This window comes from Heterocephalus glaber, unplaced genomic scaffold (assembly GCF_053883595.1).
Source record: "Heterocephalus glaber isolate CG9 unplaced genomic scaffold, H.glaber_assembly_v1.0 deba00001503, whole genome shotgun sequence".
Lineage (NCBI taxonomy): Eukaryota > Metazoa > Chordata > Mammalia > Rodentia > Bathyergidae > Heterocephalus > Heterocephalus glaber.
Genome location: NW_028258323.1, coordinates 2,918,875 through 2,938,083, shown reverse-complemented (window position 1 = coordinate 2,938,083; position 19,209 = coordinate 2,918,875). Strand labels below are relative to the sequence as shown.

Sequence of the window (19,209 nt, the reverse complement as noted above, 5' to 3'; positions counted from 1 at the left end):
ATCAAACCCAGTTAAGGAGGTGATGTGACTACATTGCAGATGGCCTTAGAAGCCACCTCATGAAAAAGTTCTGGTTGGTGCGACATGGCAACTTCCAAACATCCATCAAGTGCCTATCACACAGGCAGAGGAGCTGCTCTGTGCTCATCTTTGTCCTATCAGGAACTCGATAGGGATTGCCCATACTAAGTCTGTTTTGCTTAACTGATTTATAAAATTTCAATTAACATGTACTTTTAAAATTAAAAGCAGCTTCTCTCTTTCTAAGGGGAAAGAATAAGATCAGCAGCCATGCTCTATGTTTTAGCGGATGGAAAAATGTTGGGCTGGCTGAGTGAAGATGACATAACCCTGCGTGAGCCTGCTGCAGAAAGTTACAGTTTTGGATTCAGCCAGCAGGCAGACATGGTGGCCATCCAACCCCCTTTTAATAAACAGTGCGGTCAAGTCACATTACTGTTTCTTTAGAAGAATCTTAATGTTTCCAGAAAAGACAAGCTTCTCCATTCTTTCAGTTAGATTAGCATGGCTGCTGATGGAAACCATCCTGGGCCTGCAATGCTTTTATTCTACAGACCTCAGCCCTTCAATAACTGAAGCTCACACTGCAATCATGCCAAAGAGAGAAAAGGGAAAGTGTCTTTCATTCAGAATAAGTGATTTCATCATCTGTGTTCATGCATGTTTTAGATCTTACAATAATGCATCAGTTCTACTCCTAAATTTGAGTATTTCATTTCCTTCTTTCTCCCAAATTTCCTTTAGGAAAATCACCATCTGAATTCAAAGACACTGTGTTACACATCATAGGTTTTCACCATGCTGGAAGTAAGCATAACTTATGATGGAGGTGCTGCTGCCAAGACCTGGAAGCTGTCGGGGAATGACTCATACAGAAGAAATGCAGTGAGCAGAATGTTTGTTCCTTGAAACTCTATCATACTGAAGAATTATTACAAATGTAGATGACATGGAAAATTACAACTCCGAATAGCCCAGAGGCAGCCAAGAATTAGGCTCAGTAGCCCTGGATACAACCACATCATCTCTTTGGGTGGACTTCTTTTGGAGACCAGGCCTAACATAGACATGGAAGCAAAGATGGCTGGTCTGTACCATCAGGAAACACTGTTTCCCTGCCTTTCTTGTTTAGAGGTTTCATTCTTTTCCATGGGTTATGGACAACCAGGCACTAAGGAAAAGGCAAAACTTTAACTTTCACAAATGATACTGCTTGGCCTTTAAATAGAAAAACAAACTTCTATCAAGCTAAACTTACAATGGCCCATGATAACTTAATTCTTGCCCTTGAATGAGACATTTCAAATAAAAAGAAACAAGTCACCTTATTTATAATTTTATATATTATTGTGACTTTTATTTTTCTAAATTATTCAATCTACCTCCTTATGTATTTATGGCCTTTACAGTTTTCATGCCATTTTCTCATTGAGTGTATATGTAGGGGTTATCTTAAAAGACAGGGACTTCTTTACATTCAGATAGGTGAGAGATGGCTTCTTCACAAACAGAAAAAATAATTTCCCTGTTATTAACTACCTAACTAGTTCCCATATTTAACACAGCTGACAGGATAAGGATGGAGCTCAGATGCAAAATAGCGGCATTCTTCAAAATCTGCTGCTGCCTTTTCTCATGACTGTCCCAGCATGATGGGAGTATTTTCCAGATACCCATGTTCAGCACATATGGTGCTTCTAGCCATTTAGGAAAACATGAAATGAGGGGCACACTGCATAACTCTCCAACTTCCTTTATGTTTAAAAGGGTGTTTAGCTTATGCCAGAGGCCAAGTCAAAGTACATTGTCTAAACAGTGTATGCCTCTGCACAATGCTACTTCTTAAATATGAACATCAGGGTCTTTGGAATGGGTAACCCCAAATGCAAGATGTTTTGAAGATAAATAGCTGGTTTTGTAAACAAATGCTCTTTCCCCAACAGCTTTATACAAATGTTTTCAAAAACTTACCATCTTGGAAAATATTTGAAAATACCACAAAGAGAGAATGACATAATGCTCTTCTGTATCCATCACCCATCTCCAGCAATTATCAACTCAAAGCCAACTCTGATTCATCTAAACCCTACCCATTCTCCCCAATTACTTTGCAACTAACCCAAGGTTCAGTGGGGTTTTTTTTGCCTCAAGTTCATATTTTCCCACCTGAAATACATGAACTCTCTCTGACTTACTGACATGACATGGTGCAATGTAGGACTCTGGAGTCATCTACTGTCCCTGGGGGCTCAGCCACTTGTGAGCCATGAGCCGTGAGACCTTACCTAATGTTAATATTCTCCACTCCCTCTAAAATCGAGCAGGAATTCTTCCTCATGGGGCTCTCCTGGGAATTAGAAATATTACATGAAGAGCATGTGAATTATAGGAAGACTTCTAGAAAGTGAAGCTGGTTAGCCAGGTGTGGTGGCACATGCCTGTCATCTCAGCTCCCTGGGAGGCTGAGGCAAGACTATTACATGTTTGAGCCCAGCCCACGGGGCAACTCAGAGACTTAGCAAGACTCTGTATCACTAAAAAAGCAAACAAACAAAACTTTAAAAGGGCTGGTGATACAGCTCAGTGTGAAGGCCTTGGGCTCAATCCCCAGTACCACAAAAAGAAAACAAAAATAAAAGAGAGAAAGGGGACATGACTTTTCACTATTATTGCTTCATTTTCACTAAAATAGTCAGTGGCTACCTGACTAGAATATTCAGTGACTCCTGAATCCTGTAATCTCAGCCAGCATTCCCTGAGGTGTGGACAGGTATTGACCCCTGTTAATAGTTCCCTCTGCACATGGCTCACACTCACAGGCCCAAAATGAAGCTCTTCCTTCTTCTAGAAACCTGCTCTTCCTATTTGGGTTTGCCCAAGAACAGGCCCTCTCTTATCCCTCCAGGGAGCTGGTTTGGCAATTCTGAGTTTCAGGCTGTCTTGAATCTCCCTCCATCCCTGCTCACCTGCCTGGTTCCAGCCCTGGGCATCGCTCTCCATCCTGGCCAGCCCTCTCCTGACCAAGTCTCCCAGCCACCAGCTCACCTCACTCCACCCTCTGAGTCCTTCAGACTGCCATGGGATCAACCAGCCTCCAGTCTGAAGCTCCCGACTCCAACTGCCAACAGGAAAAAGTCCAGTTCCATAACTCATGCTGTAGGTTTGCTTGGTCTTGCTCCTGCTATTGTTCTCTCCCAGAATTTCCTCCTCATTCTTCAAAATGTAGCTCACATTTGACTCTCTCTTGAAGGCTCTTCTGACCTCCTCAGGAAGAGCTGCTCCTCTCTTCCTTGGGTTCCTCTCATACCTAGGACCGACCACTGCAATTACTCACCCCTGAAAGATGGAGCCTTCTATTATTTGTCTTGTGTCCTTATGACCCACCACAGAGAAGAATCTCATAAAAAGGATTGTTTATTGCATGAACTCTTTCTAGCATAACCTTGACACAACCCAAAGAGTAGCAACCATCCCTCAAAAGAATCCTGCAGTAATTAAATACAAAATCTTGTTTGTTCAAAATAATGCTGCAAGTAAAAATGAAAAGGAAAAATCGATGGGGTGAAGACTGGATAAAAATAAAAGGAAAATCATTAGAGCCAAAAGGTCAAAAAAAAAAAAAACCAAACTGGTAAAAAAACCTAACACACCCATGTCCACCAACTAAGGAATGAATGAACAAAATGCGATACAGAGTACAATGATTCCATCATTAAAAGGAATGAGGTGTGCTACTACATAGATGACCCTTGAAAACATTATGCCACGTGAAATAAACCAGGTTGAGAGAATGGCAAGTTAAAATGGTGAATTAGTCTGTGTTGAAGGTCACAAACAGCACACTAATTTCAATGTCCAGGTCTGATTATTTTAGGAAAAATAAAAATAGGCCTCCTATTTCCCTTGAGCACCATTAAAGTAACAGAATTGATAGCTGGCCATCCAAATCCATGCCTTCCCGTCTGGATGCAAGGCTACAGTGCATTTTACAGACTTCCCTGCAGGTGTCTGGGTTACACGAATAAGAACTTGGCCAACAGATCATGAGTGGAACAGATGGGAGCTGCTTGAAGGACCGGGACTTTAAGACAACAGTAATCTTCTTTCACCTTCCTCCCATCAGAACTGGGGTGTCCAGCTTTGACCTTGCATATGGTGACAGGGCCCTGGGAAAGGTGCATGAGGGAAGGAGCTGATGTTCCCAAATATAAGCACAAAGAGGAGAGCTGTTGCTCACCTGGAATACCCTCCTTAAGTGTTAGTGTGCAACCAACCTCTTATTCTTCTGGGCACTGAATGGGAGGAAGGTGTTTATTTGTTCTGTGGCATAGCCCACCCTTACCTACACAGTTAGTACAAGTCAAGCATCCCTAAGTCAAACATCTGAAATCAAAATACTCTGAAGTCTGAAACTGTGTGAGCACCAACATGACCCCTCAAGTAGAAAATTCTACACCTGACCTCATGTTGATAGGCTGCAGTTAAAACACAGGTGCACTCAAAACATTGTATAAAAATACCTTTAGGCCAGGGGTGATGAACCTATGGCACATACAGCCCTCTCTGTCACAGGAGCAAAGTGTATGAGTTTTTTTTTTCTAAACTAAAACCTTAGTATTTAATTGCAGTGTTGGCACTTTGAGATGAATAAGTGGGTTTAGGGTTGCAGTTTGGGCACTCAATCTCTGAAAGGTTCAGCATCACTGTTTAGGCTCTGGGTACAAGGTGCATGTAAAACAGAAATGAGTTTCATGTTTAAACTTGGGTCCCATCCTCAACTGTATCTGCAAATATTCAAAAATCTTTAAAAAATACAGACTCCAAAATGTTTCAGGACCCAAGCATTTTGGCTAAGGGATAATCAACCTATTCTTTGTGATTTCTCTAGGAACAGCAACAAAAACAGCAACAAAAAGCCCAAGCATCCATGTTTAAAACAACAAATAGAAACTGACTCTTGCAAGCTGACTCACTAATAGCAAAATATTCAACTTTAGAAAGTCAGACGATTTGATAAACAGACTGCTACATTTTACTGCCGGACATCTCCTGGTCTGGGGCATTGTCTGTAACCCATGAGCTAGTCTTTGCTTCCTCTGTTCCACGCCATCAGCATCTCCTCCCTGGCTGCCAGCCACCTGGTCTACCTGCCTTGGTGTCTCCTCTGCAGGCCTCTTGGACACTGCAATGGTGACTCCATTCCCCACCAAGACTCCCTGCCCCTGCTCCTGCTCAGAAATGTTCATCTGCTTCTTAATATGCAGGGATGCAGCCTTGGTTCCTCGGTTAGATACAAAGCACTCCTACCAGGCCTCAGGCATTTTTTCTTTCTTGACTATACCACTTCTGCTAAGGCAGCAGAGTAACGTACTGACCAATGAACGGAAAGGACTATTTGCTGTCCACCTGGAATTGGTGTTATTAAACAACAACCAGAGTATGCTGAAGCTACAAGCAGTCTTGGAGATTCAGTGCAACTCCTTCATTATAATCATTGAGTAGCAGAGGCCCCAGAGGTCTGAGTAACTGTATAAAGATCTCTGGGAAATGTCTGACCACTCTAAACTTCAGTAATCTCCCCTACTTTAAAATTTCCAAAAGTGGCTGGCTATTGTGATCCTAGGGCACTGCCTGTATTGTGGTGCATCCAACATTTCCATCACTTATTCCAAGAGGGGTGAAAAATCACACCTTCTTCATTAATCATCTTACATTTCTGGATTCTAAGGTAAATGGTGATACACTACTCCAGTTTATTTCTTTTTGCAGCTGCCAGCATTGTGTTATCTTCATCATAGGTACTAAGTATTTAATAAATGTTGCTTATTTAATGGGTGACAAGAATGTCAACTATAATTTCTTCACTACAGAAACTGATAAAATGAGATTTAACATTTTTCTATAATTAAAAATTTCCTCAGTCTGGCCCCCTATGAAAGAATGAGATCACTGATATATGTGCTATTATTTTTTTACATTTACCAATTATCAAACAGGATATCACCAGGGAAACAGATGAAGAGCTGTCTGGGCCAAGTCTGAGAAGAGCTGGGGCTTCCGTGGCCTCTCAGGGAGTGCCACTGCCAGGACCCTTCAGTGCTCAGCAATCTGGAAGTTCCCACAGATACAGCTGGACAAGAGGTTTTAAGAGTATGAGCTTAGTAACTATAAGCTTCTTGAAAAAACACTTTAAAAGAAATAAACATGTATATAACTCATATAAAAATATGTATTTCATATTTTATTCCATTGAGTTTAGTAAAGGTTATGTGTGCTGTCAAATGCTCAACCTAAGTTACTAGGATCTTGTGACTGGCCACTATTAATGTGGGAAACTTCCGTCTTATCTCAGTGAACACTTTTTAAAAGCACATTTCACATAGGGTAAAATGATACATAATTTGTTTTAATACAGTTTTGAACCTTACAAAGTACTAGTGTTTTATTCACTTAAGTTATCAAAAGGATCCTTTCATTTCCATTATGCTCTGAATCAAATTAACCAGTATAAGCATGCATGTAAAAGAAGGGCCCAAATATACTTTTATGATTTGTAAGACTTATGGAGCACTCACAGCATGGCACAGACTTACTACCTGTTATGGCTCATATCTAGATGTTCCCCAAAGCCTTATGTGTTCAGAGGTGTGGATTTAGGGAAGTGGCTGGATCATGGCTGTGTGATACTGGGTTAAGGGTTTGATAACTGGATCAGTGCTCTAATTGGATTAGCATAGTTCTGGATGTGGCTGAATGGATTTACTGACGACAGAAGATCCACCCTGCTTGTGAGCAGCACACACTTGTAGCCTGAATGTAATAAAAAGGGAAGGAAGGCAGCTGCTTGTTGCCTTTTTCAGCCTAACATACCATGGACTGTTTCTCCTTCACCATGCTACCCTGCATTGGAGCCACCCTTCTATGGACTGAAACCTCTTCAAACCGTGAGCTAAAGTAAACTTTTCCTCCTTTAACTTGTGGGCATCAAGTATTTTGTTCCAGTACCCAGAAAATAACCAAGACACTACTTCACTTCTGATGTCTTATTCAAATTCTTCCCACAAATCAAGAACTACGCACTAGGATTATCTCTTTTCTTTTTTAATAGATGCAAAATTTAAGGATCAAGCATATGAGGAAAAGTTAAATAACTTGCTCAAGGTGTTAGAGCCAATGAGTAGCAGAACTGAGATTTAAATGTAGACTAGAGCTGTCTTATTTATGCTGCTACAACACCACCTCTATGGGTTGTGCGCACAATTTTCAAAACTGACAGGGAAGAACAGGGAGAATGTCAAAAGAACTGAGAATGAAAACTAAAAAATGAGGATTCATTAGATTGTAGTGGCGAAACAGGAGATTCACAAGTTGGAAGGAAGCCTGGGAAACTTAGATGAGACTCTGTCTCAAAGTAAAAAGGGCTGGGTGTAGCTCAGCCCCTGGTAGAGTGACCCTGGGTTCAATCCTGGTGCTGCCATCACCACCACCACCACCACCACACACACACACACACACACACACATACACACACAACAAACAAAAGTGGGTAAGACTCAATACAACACTCTAAGGACGACTTTACAAAATTTTGTAAAGCAGGATCCCATTTGCTACTGGAAAATCTGCCTCCTCTTACTAGGCACTGGCAAATCTGAAATTTTCTCCCTTGCCCTTTGCAGAGCTGGGTGAACGAACTCCACACATTGATCAGCTGGTATGTGGAGATTTCATTATTTAGTTGGCAACGCAAACAACACTGTTATTTAAAAACATCCAAGTTTTAAAAACATACTAGCAAGGTTTTAAAACAATGTAACCTTGTCTTTGCAACTGTTTCAGAAAAATGTCTAGAACTAAAAATGGTTAAACATTTATTTTTATAAACATTATTTTATTCCATTCGTGATACGGTCAACAACTCCTTCTTGACCAAATAATCATAGGCAACATCACCAAAACAACATCGTCAGTGACAACCTAACGGCACTTCCACGAATTTAGATAACGCTATAGTTACTCTTCCTTGAACAGGGTGAGACAACAGCGGAGCGTGAAGGGCATCATGCGTGCTCGTATTGTACAAAATTCTTTGTGATTTTGTGACATAAGCAAACATGCAGTTTAGTTGTAACCACCATGAGTTGTACTAGAAGCAAGACTCATTCTCCCCCTGCAAGGCCCCCTACTATGGCTTTCACGTGCTTTCAAAAGTCAGCAGAAGAGAGGCAGGCGCCAGACCCTACACCCCACCCGGGCGCAGGGGGATTCTGAAGGGCGCGGGGCGGGCTAGGCTAACAGCCTCCACCCCAGCTCTGGGCACCCGAGGCCGCGCTTACCTCGCAGCCCGCGGACCAGGCGCTCGGCCCAGGCCACGCGGGGCGGCTGCCCGTCCAGGGCCAGGTGGCGATGCCGCGCGTCCCCGCCGCCGGCTGGGCTGGGGCACGAAGCGCCAGGGTCCTCGCGCCGGTGGCGCCGCGCGCCCGGGGGTCCCGCGCCGTGGTAGCCGCCCAGAGCCCGGCCGCGCACGCCCGCAGAGCCCACGGCCGAGGACGCGGCCGCCCTGCGGCTGCCCGGGCGCCACTCCACGTCCATCTCCACCACCATGCCGCCCTCCTCGCCCTCCACCTCCTCGTCATCGTCCTCCTCCTCGGCCTCGAAGCCGGGGTTGTCGCGGCTCCACGCCTGCCGCGAGCAGGCTGAGGGCGGCGGGGACGGCGAGGCCGAGGCCCCGGCTGGGGGGTCGCGCGCGGCCGCCTGGCGGATGCGCTCCATCTCGATGTCCAGGCCTCGCGGCTCTCGCAGGCCTGGGCCGCCCAGCCCCGCCATCCGCCCGCCCGGCCCGGGCGCTCGGGGCGCAGACGGCTCAGCGGCCCCGGGCGGCTGCGGCTGCACGCGGCTGGCGTTCACCATCGCGTCACGGGCGCCTGGCGCGCGGGCCTTAGCGCCACACTCGGAGCGCGCGCCGCCCAGGCCACCGTCTCGCTTCCTTAACCGCCCCGGGGCCGCGCTAAGCCCCGCCCCGCCCCGCCCCGCCCCGCCCCGTCCCTGGGGCCCAGGCCTGGTCCCGCCCCGGCCGTGTAGGTCCTCCCTGCGCCCAGCAGAGCCCGAGCCCTGTGCACGCCACTCACTCTCCGATCCTGAACAGCTCGGGAGGAGTGCGCCCGGGGACAAACAGGCCCTGGAGATAATGCTTGGGTCCGGGTTAACCCTTAGTCATTTGTGCCTCGATTTACAGAAGTGAGAAGAGAGAAAGATGGAGACCCTTCCGTGGGATGGTGTGAGATAGTGAAATCGGGCTGAGCGAGGATCTCTAGAGTGGGCCGAGGTGCCTTTCCCACATTTGGAGATCTCAGACAAACCAGAGCTGACTTGCACCGCTTTCCCCGACCCCTCTGTGCTTTGATGTCCCTGCTGTCCACGCTGTGGGCGTCCAGAGGATTGGGCCTGAGGACTAGCAGATGGCTGGAGCTTGCACCGGGAGCTCCTGTCCTTCCCCAGCACTGGCCTCTGAGGAACAGGATCGTGCATCAGGCCCTGATCCTGGAACTTTATTTCCCCTTGGCTGCACATCCAGCTCTGCAGCTGTCTCAAACTCAGCCTACTCCAAGCTCAATGTCTTATCCTCTCCCTTGTCACTTCCTGTATCCCTGCTGAGGTTGGGGGCGGCCTGCCTGCGCTGCTTCTTGATCCCATTTGTCTGCTCTCCACCTCTTCTCTAGATTTCGTTCCTCCCTTTTGCCCACAGATGTTGCCCCGATAGGCTGTCAGCTTTTCATTCCCGGGCCGTATTTACCTCTGTGTGTGTTATCCCACATTGGAACCAAGGGTCCCTTTCCACCTCTATTCTCCATGTGTCCCCACTGTTTCCGGATTATATTCCGGAACCAAAGCTGCTCATTCCTCACATTGCTGCTTAGACAAGAGTATGAGTTTCCAGCAGCTCAGAGGGTAACATTTAATCTGTGTAGTTGGGTTTAGTAAGGTTTGGTGATCAGCTTGTATGTTAGCTTCCTTGGGAACCTAACAAACTACCACTGGCAACGGGGCTTGACCGATACAGAAATTAATCTCACAGCATGTTGTTTTCTTCTGAGGCCTCTCCTCTTGGCATGTGTGTCCCCTGCTTTTTCTCGGTTCCTCACATGGTCTTCTAATCTCTTATCGGAAGGCCAGTTGGACCGAATTACGGACCATCCTAAGGATCTCACTTAATTTAATTGCCTTTTAAAAGGCAAGTCCAAGTTCAGTACTGTTCTGAGGTACAGAAGTAGGGGTTAGGATTTCAACCTGAATTTTTGGGAGGACACAAGTCAGCTTATGGGTTATGACAGCTCCTAAGGTACTTTTCTAGCATGATTTCCCATGCTGCCCATCTCCTCATGCGGCATTATCTGCTGGTTTCTATGAACTCACAATATGCTGCTCATACTCACAAATTTGTAGCTCCTATCACTTGATTCTGCAGTTTATGCCAGTAACTGTCCTTTACCCAACTGTGAGCTTCTCAAAGGCCGGGCTGGCTGTGGGTCCTAAGCACAAGCCTGGCTTGTCCTGCAGACATTTCCCGGTGCACCCAATGAGGAGTCAGGCTTGTGAAGCAGAGTATGATATAGGCTTGGCCTTGAGAGGAGACAGATCAAACAAAGATTAAAAACATAGAGATAATTACTGTCCTGAGTAGGGGTCCCAATGCCTGTCATCCAAGAGACTGCTAAAGATGGCGAACAGCACCTCCTGCACTGCATTGTCAAAGCATTCTGAATAGACATGGGGCCCAGAGGGAGTTGGGCATGGACAGAGCACAGATCTGAGCCAAAGGGGTCCCCGGGGGAACAGCTCTAGCTGTGTGTTTTTTTCCAGTACCGAGGATCAAACTCAGGACCTTGGGCTTATGAGGCAGGCAAGGTGGCCCTGAGCTAAATCCCCAGCTCTCTAGCTCTGTGTTTTCAAAATATGACCTAAAGACCTCCAATATCACTTGGAAAACTTGTTAAGGATACATCCACTCTAAAGACACACTAGTCTTATTTGTTCAAGAATTCTAGAACTTTAGACCTGAAATTCTGTATCTTCTCAGAGTTTGGGGGCTACCCTCAATTTGGGAAGCACCAATGTATTATGAATTTCCCCTGTAATCCCTGCTTCACTATCACCAATGATCCCATCATCTAGAATCCCAGACCTAAAGGAAACTTTGGTGAAGTTAGACTATCTTTGGCTGGGGCCTGCTCTGTGCTCATTTCTTGCAGGGACCCTGGAGGCGGGGGCCTGGGCTTTAGGTCTTGTTCTCCACTTCCTGCTGTATGATATTGGTCATGTTTCTTCTCTTTTTGTTGCTTGTAAAGATGGAAATAATGATAGTGCCTATCTCATGGTGTTGTGAGGATTAGAAGACTTGATACATATAATTGCCTTAATCCGTCTGTACTGATTACTATCGTAACAGTATTCTTTTCTTGTAGTTTTGGAAGCTGGGTAGTCCAAGGTCATCATACTAGCAGATGTTGTATCTGGTGAAAGCCCACCTTCTGACACAGATAGCACCTGCTAGCTGTGTCCTCACATGGTGGAAGGGACTGAAAAGTTCCATTATGGTTTGGGTTGTAAAAGTCCTACGAAGGCTCATTCATTGAAATCTTGGTCGCTAGTCTACGGTGCTATTGCAAAGTGGTGGAACTTTTTGGAGGTGGGGCCTGGTGCAAGAAAGTTTGCTCCCAGGAGTGCATGCACCTAAGCGGAATGTGTGGGCCCCAGCATTTTCTCTTTCTGCTTTCCAGACACCATGAGCTGAGCAGCTTTGCAACACCCGTGTCACCTGCCATGATGCTCTGCCTCACCAGGAACTCAGCAGCAATGGAGCCAACTCATGTGGGCTGAAACCTCTGAAACCATGAGTTTGAATAACTTTTTCCTCCCTTTAACTGGATTTTTCTCAGATATTTTGTTATCAAAATGGAAAGCTGGCTAACACAAGCTTCCTTGGGCCTTTTGAAAATAAAGACCTTAGTTCCTTTCATGAGGGCTTCATCCTTACAACTTAATCACTTCCTGAAAGCTCTACCTTCTAATATCTTCACTGTAGGAGTTAGGGTTTTAGTGCATCAATTTGGGGAAACACCAACGTTCAGATTGTAGCAGTGAGGCATATAGAACCCTGCCTGGCACATGGTAAATGGTAGCAGTATTAGAGCTCTACTGATTCGTGTACTTCATCTATTATAATTGCTCATTTGGATATCTTTATCCCATTTAGACTATGAGCTTCTTGAGGACAGGGGCTCCATGCCCAGCACAAGATTCTGTAAACAGTACTTTGTGAGTACCTACTATGTATCAAACACAATGCTACAAGTAAGAGAAAGCAGTGAAGCAGGTGCAAAGCCTGGCCCTCCTGGAGGAAGGCTTACCTTCCACAGGGATTTGTGAAGTTAATGAAGACTCTTAAGTCCCTGCCATCATCTTCAGTCACAGAGCTGGACCTTTGACCTAAACTGGAGTCTTCTGACTCTTCAACTCCTTAAATGTTTACGGCCTGCCACTTCTCCTCTGAGTCCCAGGAGCTCTGGATAGGTGTTACGCCCACAGGAACCTATGATTAAATCACTGGTCAAAATGCTATCTTAAATGTTGGAATATTTTCCCCCAACAGTGGTGTAGCTCCTCACAATTCAGGCAGATTACTTCATTGCAGATTCTGCTTCATGTTTCCATTTCTTGTTTGCTCTCAGTTTTTTGTTTTAAAACAAAATCTGAACCAGTCTTCCTGTGACTATACTTTCACCTTTAAAATATTGATTGAAAATGTGTACATACATAAATTTAGTGTTAGATGTATGCTTACCCACAATTTTATTTAAGTTACCAGAAGAAATGTAATATAAAAAATTCATGGTAATTTTTATGTAGTAGAATGAGTAGTATTTAGTCCATTGTATCTTAAATCTTACATTCTAAGAGTTTCACTATTAATTTTAATCTAAGCTTTATAAACTCAACTCCTGTTATCAGATATGTTTCCTGCACAAATATCTATTCATTCCTTCTGGTTTCCTAATGTTCCCTTTTGTGCTTTTACTTTAACATTATATCCCCCCTGCAAAATGCCTAACTTTTGCTCAAGCTGGCTTAAGTTTCTCTTCCTATACATAGAATTCCTTCTTTTAATAGTTATCTTAAAAATCCACTTCTCATAAAAAGTGTTCCCTTATTACAAAGTGAAATGCACAAAGTTGTACTTTTATTTCTCTGACTGCCACAGTCCTAATGTCATGTCACAAGTTTCAATAATGCAGAGTGTGGGGTGCTGTGTGAGATAGATAACATAGCCAGAGTGCTCTTTGATTTCATCTCATTGAGGATTTTTCTGGGGACACACTCTATGAACTCCTTACTTTGTCCTCACGCCAAGGGGAACACTCAGCTGTTTAAAAAGCCAGTATTATGAACAGTGCAGTCCAATTTAATACTTAGTAATTCCCATGCCTCTAACTTCTGTATTGTTAGAATCATATGTTTTCTGGGTTGCTTCTATTTTCCAGTGAGAACTGTTGAGGCAGACACAAGCTGAAATACCCATTGGTCTCACTGTCTCCACATTCAAGAGGAAATCCAAAAGGAGTTTCTGGCATGTGTGGTGTTGCTTAGCAATTCACTCAAACAAATATGTTTCTCTCTCATTTTTTTCCCAAGCCCTTATTTATTCAAGAACATTGTAAAATAAATTTTTACAACTTGACATCTGAAATCATTAGAAGAAAATTTGGTATTTGGGGCTTTATAAGAAGTGCTAACCAATGTAAAACTTACTTTATTTCTCGTTTTACTTCCTAATAAGGCAAGGCTAGGATTTGCAATGTTCTTCATGTCTGAGTTTTGGTTTGAATTGGCCTATGTGTCCTTGTCTCTGTCGGGATTATCTTGGCATCATGATTGGCTGGCACTGTGATCTTGATGACCTAACCTCCCTATCTTTGTTTCCATCTCTAAAAAAATTGAGGTTAAATATACTTGTTTTTCAAATCCCCCCAAGGAATATTTGTTGAAGACTAATGAAGGAATATTAAATTCATCAAACATTTATCAAGTGTCCACTAGACTTCAAGCACCATGTTGGATTCTAGGGAGACAAAGATAAGACATGACTTCAAGGGGATCAAATCTTGTATTCCATCTTTCAAGTAGATTACCTGTTAACATATCCCTCTTCTACCCTACATAAAAACTTAGGAATCTTTCTAGTCTCAGACATCTCCTCTTCCTGGAATCTTCTTGAGTCATAATCCTGACCTCCAACCTGAATATACTGCTCCTGTATATCTTCATCTCCACATCGACACCCTGTGTTAGGAATATCTATTCATAGTTGTCTTCCTGAGTGTCCTGTAACTCCCAGTGAGCAGGGACTCTGGCTTCTCAGTTATTGTTTAGCAGCGCAGCTGCTAAACAGGTCTCCTAGGGAAAATAGGAACCAAGCTTTCTTTGGAACCCTCACTCTCCTGAGTCTGTGCATAACTCAGGTGTGGCTGACACCACCACTAGCTCCCCAGTGGTGATGTGGAGCTCACGCATGGCCAGTGAGAGCACGAGTCCCCTTGGCCCCTTCACTTAACAGTGACTATGGTATTCAGTTGTATTCAGTGAAAATCAAGGAAGAACTACCTTCCATTCATTGAAAAAGAAGAGCTTTTCTTCCCACTAGATTTGAATTTATAAGGATGTAGATCCAGACAACATGGCAGCCAAAATATTGACATTCAGGGGAAAAATGAAGTCCTCAGTACATATACCATAAAGAACACATAGTATGAGGACTACAAGGATACCATAATTGAACTAATGTTTAATGTGGCCAGGCTCTTCAAGGACATTATAATACACATTTTTTATGTTTAATCTTTTACTAATACTTTTCTGGCTTGTTTACAGTAGCATTTCCCATACTGTTACTGGCCACACAAGATGCAGTATTTTAAATTTTAATGGTTTAAAAATTATTTCCATAGTCATTCTGAACCATAAAGAACTGCTCATTAGTTTTTTAATGAGTATTAATAAGGCACATTGGGTTTCTATCCGAATGTTATTTAGAAATCACTTAAAATGCATGGTTAAATGAAGCAAATTTTAAAAAATAGACTATTTTTAAAAACATTTTTAGGTTCACAGGAAAATCAAGTGGAATATACAGTGATTTCCCGTGTACTTTTTGTGTCCACACATACATAGCTCCCCACTATGAGCAGGCCTCACCAAAAATAGTACATTTGTTATATAATTGGTAAACTTACACTGACACAACATAATGAGTTTACATTAGGATTCACTCTTGGTGTTGTATATTTTATGGGTATGAACAAATTTATCATGACTTATGTCCACAATTATTTTGCAGAGTAGCATCACTGCTCAAATATCTGCACTTTGCCCATTCCTTTGGCCCTTCCTTCCATCTCTTGGCAACCATTGATATTTTTTTTCTGTCTCTCGAGTTTGCTTTTTGTGGAATGTCAGATAGCTGGAATTGTACAATATTTAACCTTTCAGGTTGGCTTCTTTCATTCAGTAAATGGATCTGAAGTGTCCCTACAGCCCTATATGTTGAAAGCTTGTTCCCAGTCTGTGAGTGCCATCAAGAGCTGATAGGACTTTCAGAAGTGAGGCCTAGTGGAAGGAAATTAGGTGAGCTTGCCCTTGAAGGAGATATTAGGACACTGGGCCCTTCCTCTCTCTTTTTCCTTCCTGGACACCCAGGGGTGAAGAGCCTTCCTCACCACATGCTTCTGCTGTGATGAACTGTGCCACCATAGATCCAAGGCAACAGGGCCCAGGGACCATGGGCTGAAGCTTCTGAAACCATGAGTCAGTGTGACCCTTTCCAACTTGTGAGTTGATTATCTCAGGTATTTTGTCACAGTGACATGTAAGTTTCCTCCACACCTTTTCATAGTTGATAGCACGTTACTTTTAAGCACTGAGTGATAGACAGTCCATTGTTTTGCTGCAGCACAGTTTATCCATTCACCTACTGAAGGATAACTTGGTTGCTTCTAAGTTTTGGCAATAATAAAGGAAGCTGCTATAAACATTTTGTACAGCTTTTTTTTTTGAGTAAACCTAAGTTTTCAGTTGCTTTGGGTAAATACAAAGGGACACAAATGCTGAATTGAACGGTAAGACTATGTTTAGTGTTGTGAGAAACTGCCAAACTGTCTTAAAAGGATGGTACTATTTTGTATTCTTAACAACAAGTGAGAGTTTCACATCCTTCCCTGCTTTGGTGTTGTCAGTATTTGGAATTTGGCCATTCTAATAGGTGTGTAGTAATATCTCATTGTGGTTTTTAATTGCAATTCCTTAATGGCATATGACACATGATGTCTTTCAAACACTTATTTTTTAGTTTATATCTTCTTTGGTGAGGTGCTTGTTCAGGTCTTTTGCCTATTTAAAATTGTTTTTTTCTTATTGATGACTTTTGGGTTCTCTATATATTTTGGATAATAGTCTATCAGATATGCCTTTTGCAAATATTCTTTCCCCATCTGAGGCTTGAATGCAGTAATTTCATTTAATATGTCTATTTTCAGTAGACTCTTCTTAAAGATTAGGATATCAGAAAATGCATACTTTCAACCAATAAAAACATTTTAAAATAAATAATTTTATACTGATAAAGTGTATAAATTTATAAATTTTCATTTTGTTATAAAACAATAAATAAAATCATTTTTCTTTATATATAAATATACTCATTGTTCACTACTAGTATGTTTAAAGCACGTATTTCCTTTCCTTAAGTGTATTTCTCTTTCTTGACATCTCCCTCTCCCTCTTCCCCTGTCCCCCCTCCCCGCTTTTATACTGGGGATTTAACCCAGGGCCATGCACATGCTAGGCAACCGTTCTACCACTGAGTTACAACCCCAGCCCTTTCCATGTTTTACTTTTTTGAGACACGGTCTCTCTACATTTCTCAGGTTGGACTAAAACTTGTAATCTTCCTACCTCAGCCTCTGGAGCAGATGGCATTGTAGGTGTGCACCACCAGGCTGGCTGAGTCTGTTCTCTTGATTCAGTCTTTTTTGAGTAGCATATTAATTTAAGTAATTTTATTTTGTTAAAGAAAGATTCATTAGCTCCCCATTATTTCTAGATTCTGTACAAACTTAAGCATGACTTTATTGCCCAACAAACAGATTGGACATAATATTCTTGACTCATTCTTTTTTTTTTTTTTTCTCCTTTGCAGAACTCTGAAAACATTTTTCTACCTTCCAATGTTATTAAATATTGTTATGGATAAGTAGGAAGGCAGATGAAAGTGATTTTATCCTTTAGTTTAGTAGATTAATTCATTTTTCAGCCCAAAGTTTATCTACTTAGTGATTTTTTAAAATATACTACTTGACATGTCTTTATGTTGAACATTCTAAATAATAATTTATCTGGAAAATACTACACAGGTTTAATCAGCAAATTCAAGTTTTCATTTATTATAGCAAAGTATTTTTTCTTTTATAATTTTGAATAATTTGCTTCATTCTTTTGTTTTCTTAATTCAAGAATTCCAATTATGCATATGCTAAGCCACTGTGTCAGATTTTTCTGTTATCTTTTTTCTAATGATTTCTTTTTATATCATTTTCTATTTTTGTCTTTAATATGATTTTTGTAAATCTTGTCCTCCATATTATTGCACATTTCAAGTTTTCGTGGTCTTGAAGGCTGCCTTCTTCCTTCCTTCTGTTCATTCTTTCATTTTTTTGTTCTTTCATTCTTTCTTCCTTTCTGCACCAGGGATCGAACTCAGGACCTTGCCCTTGTCAGGCAGGCACGGTGCCACTGAGCTACATCCCTGGCACCTTTAGTTATCTATTTTAAAGCTATACTTTTACCTGTGAATTCTGCCAGGTCATTTTTCATTTCTCAGATTTATTTTACTTCATCTTTTTCAGTCTTTTTTTAAGAGTTAAATTATTTTTAAAGGATTTCTGTTCCTGGCTCTGAGGGAGCAAGATGAATGAATTTATATTAATGTCTTCATTTTAAAAAACCAGTTTACAAAGTAGTTTTCAACACTGTAACAGCACCCATTAAAGAACAGTATTCACAGAAAGAGGGTAAACAAAAGTTAAGAGCCCTAGGATTTCCTCACCAATTCCCTAGAGAGAAATTCCAAGCTGCAATGAAATCTCCTTGCGTGGAGAAAATAGCATGAGACGGGAATTTGGGCAGGTCAAGGCGGACAAAAAAGAGAAGACAACTGTACCCAGGAAAAGTCCCAGGATCTCCAGAGCTGCCCTTGCCTCTTCAGAGCATGCTTTTGAGGAATCCCAGAGTCAGGAGACAGGAACCAGAAAGGGGTAGATGGCAAAATGCCTCATGTTCAAGTGGAGAAATCTCGTAATCCATGGGGGTGGGGATGAGTAGTATATTCAGAAGCATAATAACTCTACAGTAGGACCAAACAGTCTAGAAGAAAGGCTGGCTTGTCCTGTAGAATTACTAGGCAGGTTAGCTTTTTGAGTTTGCCTGTATGAATCTAAGTGATTCTGAGTGAAAAGTTAAAATTCTTCACTAGTTTAATGTTTTCATCAAGTTATTCAAGTTATAGCAAGTCATTCACTGTTGTAATAGTTTTTGCTTTATAATTATGCTATTTCATCATCCTTTTATCTGACACAGTGACTCATTATAATTATATATTAGAACTTGAATGATATAGAATAAAGTTTCATTTCATGCTATTTGTTATTTGCCAGTAATATCGCAACTCTTTAAAAAGGTTATAGTCTGTTTTTAAGAAAAATCTCTTTAAAAAGGTGAAATTAAAGATGGTGTTAGGACTTAATATTATTATTTTCCATTATGTGAATCTTTGTCTTGAATGGAGAGGCTTCATCTATTTACATTTGTTTTTATAATTGGGGTCTTTCATCTTATTTCTGATATTTCAATGTTTTCTCTTAAAAATTGGTCTTCTCCATTTCAGTGATTTGCTATTTGCTTTATGTACCATTTTATTTTATCTTCAGTGTTTTGGCAGGCTAAATAGCCTCTGTTAAACTATTGATGGATATCTTCAACTATTTTTTGGTACATAATTCTCTAATGTCCCAGGAAAGAAATGATTCATTAACATAAGATAAGTGTGCATAATCCCCACACAAACTACTATCAGGGTTATTT

General features: G+C 42.1%; 1 protein-coding gene across 2 annotated transcripts in view; it reads right to left on the bottom strand.

Moving 5' to 3' along the window:
• Positions 1-8,991, bottom strand: part of Pkd2 (polycystin 2, transient receptor potential cation channel) — a 52,358-nt gene extending 43,367 nt beyond the window's left edge. The window contains exon 1 of one of the 2 annotated variants that reach the window (XM_087185936.1): positions 8,358-8,991. In XM_087185936.1, the coding sequence (XP_087042062.1) occupies positions 8,358-8,931 (574 nt within the window). In that variant the 5' untranslated portion in view covers positions 8,932-8,991. The remainder of the gene's footprint in view (positions 1-8,357) is intronic. The other variant, XM_004870559.4, reaches the window with a different exon arrangement.
• Between the last annotated feature and the right edge of the window lie 10,218 nt (positions 8,992-19,209).